Source organism: Meriones unguiculatus, chromosome 7 (genome assembly GCF_030254825.1).
Source record: "Meriones unguiculatus strain TT.TT164.6M chromosome 7, Bangor_MerUng_6.1, whole genome shotgun sequence".
Classification (NCBI taxonomy): domain Eukaryota; kingdom Metazoa; phylum Chordata; class Mammalia; order Rodentia; family Muridae; genus Meriones; species Meriones unguiculatus.
The window spans coordinates 94,107,570-94,119,734 of NC_083355.1; the positions used below are offsets into that span (position 1 = coordinate 94,107,570).

Here is a 12,165-nt window from a genome sequence, read left to right on the forward strand (position 1 = left end):
AGGGGTTTGAGGACATATACTTAAAAACCCTTTAAGGTAAACTAAGAGAGTTTGAAGGAACTCCAAAATTTACGGAACCTACGGTTCGGCGTACTGGAACGGAAGTACCCGGTAGGAGCGAGGAGGAGCCGGAAGTTAAGGCGGGGAGGGGGGGGGTGGAGGGAAAAGCAAGCCAGGAGGTGCTGCTACCGCTTCTAGTAGTTTCCAGGCGCTGCCAGGCGGCAGGGACCGAGCGGTCCTGAGGCTGTGGCTGCGGCTGCTTGGGAGCTGGTAGCGGTGAGATAAGTGAACTGATGGCCAAGTGGGGTGAGGGAGACCCACGCTGGATCGTGGAAGAGCGGGCGGACGCCACCAACGTCAACAACTGGCATTGGTAAGGGCCAGCAAGACAGGCCGCAGGAGCACTGTTACCAGGCTAGGGCTTCGGGTGCCTGGGAACTTGGTGTGTACAGATTTGGGACCCAAGCAACCCTGCTCTGGGATTGGGCGTGGGTCCTTCCTGTAGCTGGGGTACTCTCCGTCCCTCGCCACCATAGCAGTGTTGGGGGCGAGGGGTTCCACATGGACCGCTGAGTCCCCAAGGAGGAATTTCAGAGCGAAGAGAACAGAGCGCCCTAGTTGCTGCAGCCAGCCTGAGCCGGGCTTCCTACACGTGGCCGCAGGCGTCCTTGAGATCCAAACCCCTGCCGATTGTGTTGGGAGACTCGGTAGTTGTTATTTTGCTGGTTACAGTGAAAGTAAAAGTCATAGGGGACTATTGCCTGAGTCCAGCGGGGGCAGCTTTAGAATGTGATCTGCGGGGCGCTTGGAGCTTCGGGATGCTGAACACGATGCAGTCTCTCACCCGGAACTGTTAAGTTCTGTTGTAACTCCTGGTCGCCGGGCAGTCATGATTTTACAGCCTAGCTGTTCATAGAGGCTTCCTCGTCCTTATTAAATCTTCTAGAAGCAATGTTACTTGGAGCGCCACTGAACTTTACTCACGCTGTATTTTTGTTACTCAATTGCAGCTTTTTTTTTTTCTTTTTTAAATAGCTTTACTAGAAGGGCAAAGAAATTACTTTTCTCTCTCTCTTTTAAATCAGCCTGTCTCCTTTTAACACAGTACTTGACGTAATTTTTCTTGTGGACTTTGTGACACTGTCTAGAGGACATAGGATCTGTAGGGCATTTGTATGTAGCAGAATCTGAATAAGACAGGCCAGAACACTGCTAATGAGGCCAGCATTATTGGTTTTTTGTTTTGCTGGAGCTCTTGGCAAAATGCTTGCTGTCTTTTGCTCTCCTGGCTTCAGTGTATGGTCACAGCTTTCCTCTTGGCCAAAAGGGGGCGCCATGTTAACAATCAAGGATCATCCTGCTGAGACTGGAAAGTATAACTTAACACTAGTTCATACAGCACCTGTCTTTGTCGAAAACTTACCAACCCCTTGGCTTCCTATAGGTGGCATGTTTGTGAACATGATGGCGTAGAATTTAGAGGGTATTGTTGTTTTCTGCTTCCTTTTACCTTGCACTCGCTTACTGCATAAAACTGTGTATCCTCTCCTTGACCGATAGCCTTTAGCTCTGCTTCTCTTTTACAGGACAGAGAGGGATGCTTCAAATTGGTCCACAGAAAAGCTGAAAACTCTGTTCCTGGCAGTTCGAGTAGAAAATGAGGAGGGCAAGTGTGAAGTGTCAGAAGTGAACAGGATTGATGGAGAGGCATCCATTAACAACCGAAAAGGCAAACTTATCTTCTTTTATGAGTGGTCCATCAAACTAAACTGGACAGGTAAGGATTAGCCAGGCTGCCTTCGAAGAGCTTAGCTCCATTTCCAGTGCTCTTAGACATGCTGGAGAGGAGCTTTTGAGAACTGAAGGGAGATGACAGTGTTGCATTGGAGGAAAGCAGTATTGGGTGCTGCTGTGGAACCAAATGCATTTGCTTGTGTTCTCTATCAGTTTCTTCAGTTCTCACCAGAGAAGTGGTGGGCACACTATCTTTTTCGGTTTTTGAGTCAGGGTTTCTCTGTGTAGCCCTGGTTCTCCTGGAGCTCACTCTGTAGACCAGGCTGGCCTTGAACTCAGGGATCCACCTGTCTCTATCTCTCAAGCACTGGGATCACTGCACTATCATAACTGATTGTAAATATAGTTTGGGGCTGTTTTTGCCATCTTCTGTGTCCTTTCTAAAATACCCTTAGGAGAAAACAAATTGGCCTGCATAGAATTTCCAAAATGAATAATAAAGAAGATGAAAGTAGATAGATCTGTTTATATTTTTTGGTTTTTTTTTTTAAATCTATCTGAAGTATTATGGCCTGGAAGGAACTAAATCTTATCCAGTCCCCTTTTTTATATTATGTACTGTGAAACTGAGGCTAGAGATAGAAAGTCAGTTTGTCATAGTTAGCATGTATCCCTAAGAATTAGCACACTCTACAACAATCATTCAGTTAAAAAGCCAGATGTAATTGGGGTGGTGGTTTTCTTTGAAAAAAGCGTGACATTTCCTTGTGTTTTGGGCATCACAGGGGTTGCAGCTTGAGGGCTCTTGTGAAATCATAGAAAGGAGGTCTTCTGAGGCAAAAAGATCATCACATACTGACGACACGTTACCTGACAGATGTTTTGAGAAAGGAGCTTTTGTTTGTTTTCTGTGCATCTCTCTTCACCTGGATAGTTTTCTGTGTTCACTTCTTTTTTCTCAGTGACAAACTCACACAGAAGAAAATGTGAAATTGCCACAATCAAATTCTTGTCAAACATGCCCGTCACATTGGATAAGCGCTTGTTTTCAGAACAGGTGTTCTAACAGAATGAATGCCAGTGGCTCCCCGGACATGCTGTGGGGGAGGTGAACCACTGCCCCGTCTGTGTGGCTTCCGTGCCACACTGTAATAACTCATCTCCACTGATGGGATGAGGAAAGACATTAGGGGTGTGTTGATTGCTTCTGGCATGTGGCGTTCTCTGAGAATAGAGGGGCAGCTTAGAATGGGGGGAGGTTCTAAAGAAGCCTAAGTGGACCAGTGCCCTGGCAGGACCGTCCCTTCCCTGCAGAGGAGGAGGCTAATGAAACTATTGCTTTTGACAGGTACCTCTAAGTCAGGAGTGCAATACAAAGGACATGTGGAAATCCCCAATTTGTCTGACGAAAACAGCGTGGATGAAGTAGAGGTTTGTGCTACCTGAGTCCTTCCTATCTGTAGTCTCATCTGTGAAAAGCAGGTGTCTCCCACCATTAATAGTCCAGGCTTAGGCTGAGCATTCAGAGGCGCAGGCTGCAGGTGTGTGTGCCATTTGGAAACTTGCAGAGCAACTTGTGAGTTTGAGCCTCTTGTTTTAGCTGGGGAAATGGGTTCTAACGTTAGCCATCTGCCCTGGCGAGGAGCTGGGGAGGAACATTGTTGGGGCTTGTACCAATAGGCCAGCTCTACACCTTTCCTTTGGCAATGTCAGCAGTTTGATTGCTTAGCCCCCACATTTCATGATGGTGTCCCTTAAATCATTTATCACCTACTTTTGATCTCTCACTCAGATTAGTGTGAGCCTTGCCAAAGACGAGCCTGACACAAATCTCGTGGCCTTAATGAAGGAAGAGGGGGCGAAACTTCTAAGAGAAGCAGTGGGAATCTACATCAGCACCCTCAAGACAGGTACCGTTTTAGAACACTGTGCCTGAGGAGGCTGTCTTCCCCTGCCAGACCCTGCCTGAGGGTCGGGATTGACCTTTGGCAGATGGGTAATGATCTGGGAGGAGGGGGTTGTTTCATTTGAAATTTACATAAAAGCTCTTGAGTTAGAGAAAGATCTTGAGCTTTGTTGTCTAATAATGTTGGCTCTTAAGCTCTTGAAATGTAACTGACCCAAGTAAGATGTGCTGGGAATATGAAGTAACAGTGGATTTTGAAGATGGAGCCCAAAAAAGCCAGTGTAAAATATCTCAATAGTCAGGAGTTGTGGCAAATGCCTTTAATCCCAGCACGTGGGGCAGAGGTGGATCTCTATTAGTTTGAGGCCAGCCTGGTCTACAGAGTGAGTCCAGTACAGGCAAGGAGACTCAGAGAAACCCAGTCTCAGAAAAAAACAAAACAAACAAACAAAAATTAGGTTAAATATACTAGTAAAACAACCTTCTGCATTAAGTTGTTGATGTGGCTATTGGAAAAGTTACATTTGAAACTCAGTATCAGACAAGCTCTGATCTAAAGACTGTTTGAGAATAATCCTGGAATGTGGCTGGTCCTCTTCCTCCAGGAAGTTGAGATGGTTATAGCCAAAGGGTTATAGCCCAGATATCTTGGGGTGTCCCTGCCACATCCTGCTGATCTTGTCTTTGGAGTTTGTATACTGACCAGCCTTAAAGATGATCGTTTTTAGTGAGAGCCAGGACTCCAGTCTTGTGACTAGCGAGTCTTGTACAGAATAAGAGCACTAAAGAAGTTACAATGCTTCCGCTTTCATTGCGGGTTAAACTTTTTAAGATAGTGCTGCTGTATTCTCTAGGCACACCTAGAGAATCTGTCAGGCATAATCCAGAGGGTGAAGAGAATGCAGACTTTTCCTTAATTCGGGCTTATGACAACTGTTTGCTTTATGTCCTCGGACTGCTACCAAGAAATTAATGGCGCTTTATCTTTCAGAGTTCACTCAGGGCATGATACTGCCCACGGTGAATGGAGAGTCGGTAGACCCAGTAGGCCAGCCAGCACTGAAGACTGAGGTGTGCAAGGTAAGCAGTGTTCCCAGGTGATGGGCCCAGTAGGCCATCTGCAGAGGGAGCGGAGGGACTGCCTCTGAATGCCCCATCAGCTTTTCTGTGTCCCTGACTCCATACCCAGAGCAACCTGTGCATTTAGAAAGACTGCAATGTGTAGTTTTTCTGTCAGTGTCTAATCTGGTATAATTTTATTCTTGCATCTTTTTTTTTTACTAGTCTATACGTTCACCAGTTGCCCTTGAAAGCCAGAAGAGGGTGTCAGATCTGGTGTCGCAGGCAGTTGTGAGCCCCCTAGTGTACATGCTAGGAATCAAAGCTGAATCCCTTGCAGTAGCAGAAAGTGTTCCTAACCATTGAGCCATCTGAGTCATCTCTCCCATCCCATCCCTCTGCCTATTCCTTGTTGGTTGGTAGTGGACACCTAGATCAGAGAGAGACATCAGGGACATCAAAGTATGGCTTTGGATTGTACTCAGTGGCAAACAGCTGCCCTCAGCATCCTTTCCAGGTGGGGCGGTGACATTCATACTTTGACATTCATCCAGCCTTAAGTCACCAACTTTATTCCCCCCGCCAAGCTGATTTGTCTCATTCTGTTTCACTGAGATAGATCCTGGTGTTTAGGGCTCAGTTCTTGCTTTAGAACCCTGACTTCCTTTTGTTGACAGTGAAGAATATCCTGGAATGAGCTGCGCCCACCTTGCTTGCTTTTTCTTTTTCCTTCATTTCCCTTTTTTTTCTTTTCCTTTCTTTTCTGTCTTTGTCTTTCTGCCTTTTATTACTCTATTTCTTTCTGTCCTTTCTTGTCCTGGGGGTAAATCCCAGGGCCTTGTATATGGGAGTCATCTCTTCCACTGCTGAGGTATCCCTGCAGCTCCCACCCAGCTATTTCAGGCTAGTTCTGAGAGTCACACTGAGCCTGAAGTACCTGGACCCCAGCTGTTCTTTGTCTTTGGGTTTTGTGATGAGTACAAGAGCCTTCCTAGGAGTGGAGGAGATGGCTCAGGGTTAGGAGCACTTCCTGCTCAGGCTCCTGGGGGGGGGGGGGTTCTTAACAAGGGTGTTCCCGGAAGAGTTACCCCATGGCTGAACCATGCATGCACATGAATTTCATCTAACTGGGTTGGATAAGGAGCTTTGGAGGTTCAGGCCTTTGTGAGATGAGTCAGCTGTCCCTGTGGCTGTGTTGATTGAGATTGCACCTACTCTAAAGGAACCCCTTTTATCCCCTTCACAGGCTAAGGCTGCTCCTTCAAAAAGCCAGGCCAAACCTGTTGGTGTCAAAATCCCCACTTGTAAGATCACCCTTAGAGAAACTTTCCTGACATCACCAGAGGAGCTCTATAGAGTATTTACCACCCAGGAGGTGAGTAGGCTTGCTGTCGCCCCTTGGTGTGGGCTCTGTGCTGCTGAGTGGACTTGCAAGTCCTCCTAACACCAGCAGGGGTGGAGGGGATTTTCTCACACACACATACACACACTTTTTTGTACTAATTGGGGTCGTGTTAGTTGGAGCCACCTCATTCTTGTTAGAAGAGTGAGTTGGAGTTGGGGCTGTAGCTCTTGTTATGCCCCAAGTCGAATCTCTAACACTGGAAGGAAGGGAAAAGAAGAGAGAGTATGCCTCTGCAGTAATGGGTCATGGATTCAGAATTTTACTGAGGTCCAGGCTTAGTCTAATGAACCGGAACAGGGACTGGGCAGAGTGACTCCCCAGGAAGAGTTGAGGCGCAGGTCTCAGCTGCTGCGTGCCGCTGCATCCCAAATGCTTGTGTTCCCATGCAGCTGGTCCAGGCCTTCACCCATGCTCCCGCAGCCTTAGAAGCAGACCGAGGTGGGAAGTTTCACATGGTGGATGGCAACGTCACTGGGGAGTTTACTGACCTGGTAAGTAATTTCTGTCTCTTCCCAGGTTGTTATCTTAGTTGGTTAGTGATGTTTCTCAGTTTCTTGGGTAAAACTTGGGACCTCTGTGATACTTTTCAAAACGGTGCTGGGATTTGACTTTTCTGGCAAGTAACAGAATCACACATACAGAGGCAGGTGACTCACCTGACTTGGGGTTGGGCACATGCGCCTCAGTAGACTGAGCTTCTCCGTTATTCCAGGTCCCTGAGAAACACATTGCTATGAAGTGGAGGTTTAAGTCGTGGCCAGAGGGTGAGTAATGCTTGCTGCCATGGTCCCCAGACACTGCTGTCTTCTGGTTTGAGCCTGTCCAGCAGCTCTGGATCTAAAAACTCCCTTCCCATAGGGCACTTTGCTACCATCACCTTGACCTTTGTTGACAAGAATGGAGAGACAGAGCTGTGCATGGAAGGCCGAGGCATCCCTGCTCCTGAGGAAGAGCGAACGCGGCAAGGCTGGCAGCGGTACTACTTTGAGGGCATCAAACAGACCTTTGGCTATGGCGCACGCTTGTTTTAGGGCCGGCAGCAATGGCTCTGGCTGTTAAGACACTTCAGTCCGGCCCTCTCACGTTGGGCTTGTGACTCACAGGATTGCACCATCCCTACTGCTAACTTGGGGCTGGGGCCCTTCCTTCCACATACACCTTGGGTTTGTGCATGTTTTCTGCTGGGTGGGATCTGGGGGTGATTTCTCTTTTATGTGTACATACGCTAAATAAACATAATTTTAAAAGCATGCGTTTCTTACAGTGTGTTGACTGGGAACCTGGTGTTCAAGGTTTTGAACTTAAACATACAAGGGGTTTGAAAGCTTTGTTCTGGCTAAGTGTGGGTAATTAAGACACACAAAGAGAGCTGGGCACTGTAGTATACTCCTGTATTCTGTACTCAGGAGGTGGAACCAGGAGGACTAGGGGCTCCGGGCTAGCCCTGGCTACTTTGGGGGTTCAAGGCTAGCCTGGGCTATGAGACCCTATCTCAAAAAAGTTGAGGCTCTGGAGAAATGGCTCAGTGGTTAAGAACACTGGAGTCTCTTGTAGAGAAGTGGAGTTCACAATTTCCAGCACCCATGTGGCAGGTCTGTCAGTCCAGTTCCAAGGGATCTAATCCCTCTTCTGGCTTCTGCGTGTGGTCTCCATAGACGTATAGGCAAAACACCCATACACAAAAAAGCAAAAAGCATGGCTGTTGAGGGTAGCAAGAGTCCTGAGCTGGTTTATTTGAGCTGCCTTCTTACCACACAGGAGGGCTGGCACTCTGGAATAAGCAGCTCTTGACAAAGGTTGGGAACTGAACTGGGAGAGGTGGGTCCTGCACTCTGAGCCCTGCTGCAAAGAGCTGAGCACAGGCGCTGCTTGTGTAGAGATGAAGAGGACCAGTGGTGGCTCCACAGAGCCACTCCTGTGTCCCAGACACAGCAATGTTGTTTCATTGGCTCATAAACCGCTGTGACATACGTAGCCTTATACATTTCACAAAACTCAATCCTTGGTTTTGGTTTTTGTTTTTGAGGAAGGGTCTTGCTACATAACCCAGGCTGGCCTTGAACTCTGAATCCTGCCTCAGCCTCTTGAATGCAGTAATTGGAGAGGCATACTGCCACAAGTGATTCTTTTAATATTTGTTCACATGTCTGCTTTGGCTTCATAGGTCAAGAGCCCAAATCCAACAGACAATACTGAACATGGCTGCCATTTGGAATGCAGACTTTCATCCACAGAGCTGGCACTAACCTTGTATCTACAGTCTTGCCGTATTCAAGCCACTGCATCTCCAGTATGTGATGTGGCCCTTCTGGAATAGAACGTTCTAGGCCTCTTAGTATTCCAACCCACAAAAGGAAGAAATCCGTGTCTTTTTCTTTTTGGAATTCAAGGGCACTGAGCTCCAGGCCAAATGCTGGGAGACCTTTCTAGTGAGGTCCACGTGGCCGGAAAAGTGAATTTCTGAGCAGGCAACAGGTCACTCCTAGCTAAGCCTGCCCCAGTTTACTATTTCCCCTTCCCCCAGTAAGAAACAGCATCCGGCTAAGACAGTTACTCATCTCCCATTTCATTAGGCAGGGGTGAGGCCTGCAGGCTAATCCTGCGTGAGTTGGCATAATTTTATAGTTGCAACAGGAGATCGGCTCAGATCATCTTGATTGTAATTATTCAGGTAAATGCTCGACTTTAGGTTACACCCAACTTGGCACTAGGTGTATCCACCTGCAAGGGACCCAAAAGACTTTTTGACAGAGAGACCTTGGACTCCACCTTAGCTCGAGGAGCCCATCCTAATACAACAGGAGAAACTGGAGCCTCGTCTCCTGAGTAGAGAAAAACGTGAAGAGATGACCGAGGCACCATGTGCTTCTTCACAGTCCCCATCAGACACTGCTGAGTCACTGGTGATGTTTCAGTTAGCTATTTGATACCAGGATGCCCATGGTGAAAAATAAAACCTCGGACTTGTTTTGAATGATGAATATTCCACTTCGTTGCCAAGTCGGCGAGAGTCTACAAAATGGGTCTAACAGGTACCTTTTGAGCCAATCCAAGGTATGTAGTGGGCATGAGAGTGTGCAGCTCCACTTGAGGCTCTCGGAGGGCAGAGAGGCAGAAGGATCACCACAAGGTCGGAGCCACACCGGCTGCAGGTCTATGTAGAGAGTAAATACCAGTCTAACCTGAGCTGGTCTTAAAAACCAAATAAGGGTGCATGAGGCAACACCTAGTGTCTGCTAACTTCTGGATCAACGAACAACCTCAGGTATTTGCCCTTAAGTCAAAACGGATACGATGGGCTGGACTGTGGTGCCACACACCTTTAGTCCCAGCACTCGGGAGGTAGAGGCAAGAAGATCTCATTTGAGGTCAGCCTGAGTGAGGTCTACTGAGTGAGTTCCAGAATAGCCAGGACAACACAGAGAAACCCTGTCTCTAAAAACAAAACAAAACCAAAAACAAACAAGCAAAAACCCTGATCCTTCAACATTCTGGTTTAGTTCAAATCGCAACCTGCAGAACAATGGGGTTTCCATACCTAAGAGTCACCTGAGGGGAGCTTGTTCAATAGACTCCCAGACTTCACCTCTATAGAGATCTTTTACTTCTTCACTGTAGATGTGGGGCCCACACATTTGCATTTTAGTGTCTCAGATCACTCTGGTGTCAGGGTTGCATTTTTAGAAGCACTTCAAACATGAAAAATCTATCTGTAATAAAGGAGGCAAAGATGCGGGATGGGGCGGGGAGGGGACCCTTTGGTGAGTCAGGGATGGAAAGCTTTGAAACATCCTACCATCTGTGCTGCTGGCTGTTTCAACTTTGATCCGTCTTGCCTAGCCTAGGGGCATGCATAAAGCAAAGCAGAGATGGAAGAGGAGACCAAACTAGGTGGCTCGGGCTACACAGTGGCGGTATTCACAGGGGTAGCATTCTTGCTGGGTGTGCAGCTGGCCTAGTCAGAAAGGTGATGCTAAGCTGAAGAGGAAGGGCAGTCTCCGATTTCAAGGCCTCCTGGTTCTGACCCTAGCCACTCCTAAACCATCCCTTTCAGAGGTTCGGTGACCCCCTCCACCTGTCTTTTTCCTCTTGCACAGGTGTCCCATCAACCTGTAGCCACCTGCACAGGGCTTCTTTCTCGTTTGCATAGCTTGAATAAACCACTACTTCGTGGCTGATCTGCTACCCCCCCACACACACACTCCCCGTGCAAGACTCCCAGAAACTTCTCTTTTCTTTCTTTAGTTTCTCTCACCTGAAGCTTGACATGGCAGCAATTTAGTGTGTGTGGCATTTAGAGCCCAGTAGACAACTCCTAGGTATGGATTAAATACTGATGATGTTTAAGTACCAAGATAAAATTTCTACTAGAGAGAAGCTGAACAGGCAGTGCCTGTCATAGATGGATGCTGGGTTGTTTCTATTTCATTTTTAAATGTTTCTGCTAAAACAATTAAAAGAAGCAAAAGGTGACTACAGTCCATGTCTGTAGTCCCGGCTATGCGGACGATGGAAGAGGAAGATCACTTGAGCTCAGGAGCTGGAGGCCAGCCTGGGCAAACCAGAAAGACCCCAGTCTGAAGCAAACAAAATATGCCAGTGATCTGTGTATGTTTATTACTGGGGCTTGAGTCCTAGCACCTGCATGCTAGGCAGGTGCTCCACCACTGAGCTGCCTGTCCAGTCCTACCTTTTGGTTGTTTTGTTTTTTTTTTTTGTGGGGGGGAGGGGAGCTGAGTCCCAATATAGAACCCAAGCTGCTCTCCCAGCCACATACATTTTCAGCCGCTCTGCTCCCCTGCTTCCTTCTCCCTGAGCCTGTTCCCAGCATTTCCAGGTCTGGAAGCCACACCTACCTGCAGAAGGACCATGGGGTTGGGCATTATCCTCTTAGCACAGACACATCCAGCCCTCCAGCCCCCTTCAGGCTCTCACATGACCAACAGCAGTAATGTCTATCTTCTCCATGGTGGACTTCAATCTTCCTGCAGGGTAGTGGACTTGTCCTTGGTCCCCAGGGGGAGAATTTTATTAGAACATGGTGGGCTAATATCTCTACCGCCTAAATCCATTCCAGCTGGCAGACGGTTGGCAAGTTACTTTAGACAGGGAGATGGTTTAAAGCCCAGCTGGGCAATGGTGGCACATGACATTAATCCCAGAAATCTGGAGGCAGGGGCAGGTGCATCTCTGTGAGTTTGAGGCCAGCCTCGTTGACAGAGTGAGCTCCAGGACAGTCAGGGCTACACAGTGAGACCCTGTTTCAAAATACAAAATGAAAACAAAACAAAACACAAAACCTCTCATAACTCTCTTGTCTCAGCATTCCCAAGGCCTCCTTAATGTAACAGAGAAGGAGTGAGTCTGGTGTTGTGGATATAAACATGTTTTTGTTTTGGCCCCAGGTGTGGGGTGTGGACTGATTCAGATGGTCCACAGCAGTGGAGCATTTGCCTCACGCTGGCTCTGAGAGGAGCTCTTTGCCAGCTGCAGATAGTTTAAATCTGAGGACTCTGGAGATAGAATAAATGCCAGGTCCCAGAGAGTGTGGAGTTCTGAGAAAAAAAAAAAAAAAAAAAAAAAGGCTGCTCCAGCTTCCCCTTGCTGCTCCTGGTTGCTGTTGTGAGACAAGAAGTTGGAGATCTAAAACGAAGATTGGATTGGCTCCAAGGAGCCCGACCACTCTCACCAACAGGAAGTAGCTAGGACAGAACTGTGCCCCTCTTGAACTAACCTTTTCTCTCTCCTACCTGGTGTTGGGGTGATGGAAGCGATTGGGGTGGAGTAGGGAGAAAAAGGTAAGAAATGTAAATAAAAAAGAGTTTTTAAAAACTAACACCAACAGCCTGGCTCCTACCTGATGTCCTGACACGCTAATATTCTCTTTGCACCAGTCTAATATTTACACTGTTGGTTAAACCCAGACTAAGACAGATTCCGACATAACTCTCCCCTTCCCCAAAATGTCAGGGCTGGTGGTGGGGTGTCTGAGAAGGTCACAGGACAAGGTGGAGTGCAGGCATGCCTCCCACTTCAGGTTGGAGCCCCTCCACACCGCTTC

The 12,165-nt window shown here is 47.7% G+C and overlaps 1 protein-coding gene across 1 annotated transcript; it reads left to right on the forward strand.

The window, feature by feature from the left end:
- Window positions 1–130: 130 nt before the first annotated feature.
- Window positions 131–7,354, forward strand: Ahsa1 (activator of HSP90 ATPase activity 1). The gene is made up of 9 exons (XM_021653242.2): window positions 131–373; window positions 1,587–1,777; window positions 3,083–3,165; window positions 3,527–3,644; window positions 4,632–4,720; window positions 5,946–6,074; window positions 6,494–6,595; window positions 6,817–6,868; window positions 6,963–7,354. Exons 1-9 carry the CDS (start codon window positions 294–296, stop codon window positions 7,133–7,135), a joined length of 1,017 nt encoding a protein of 338 aa, XP_021508917.1. The 5' UTR covers window positions 131–293; the 3' UTR covers window positions 7,136–7,354.
- Window positions 7,355–12,165: the final 4,811 nt, after the last annotated feature.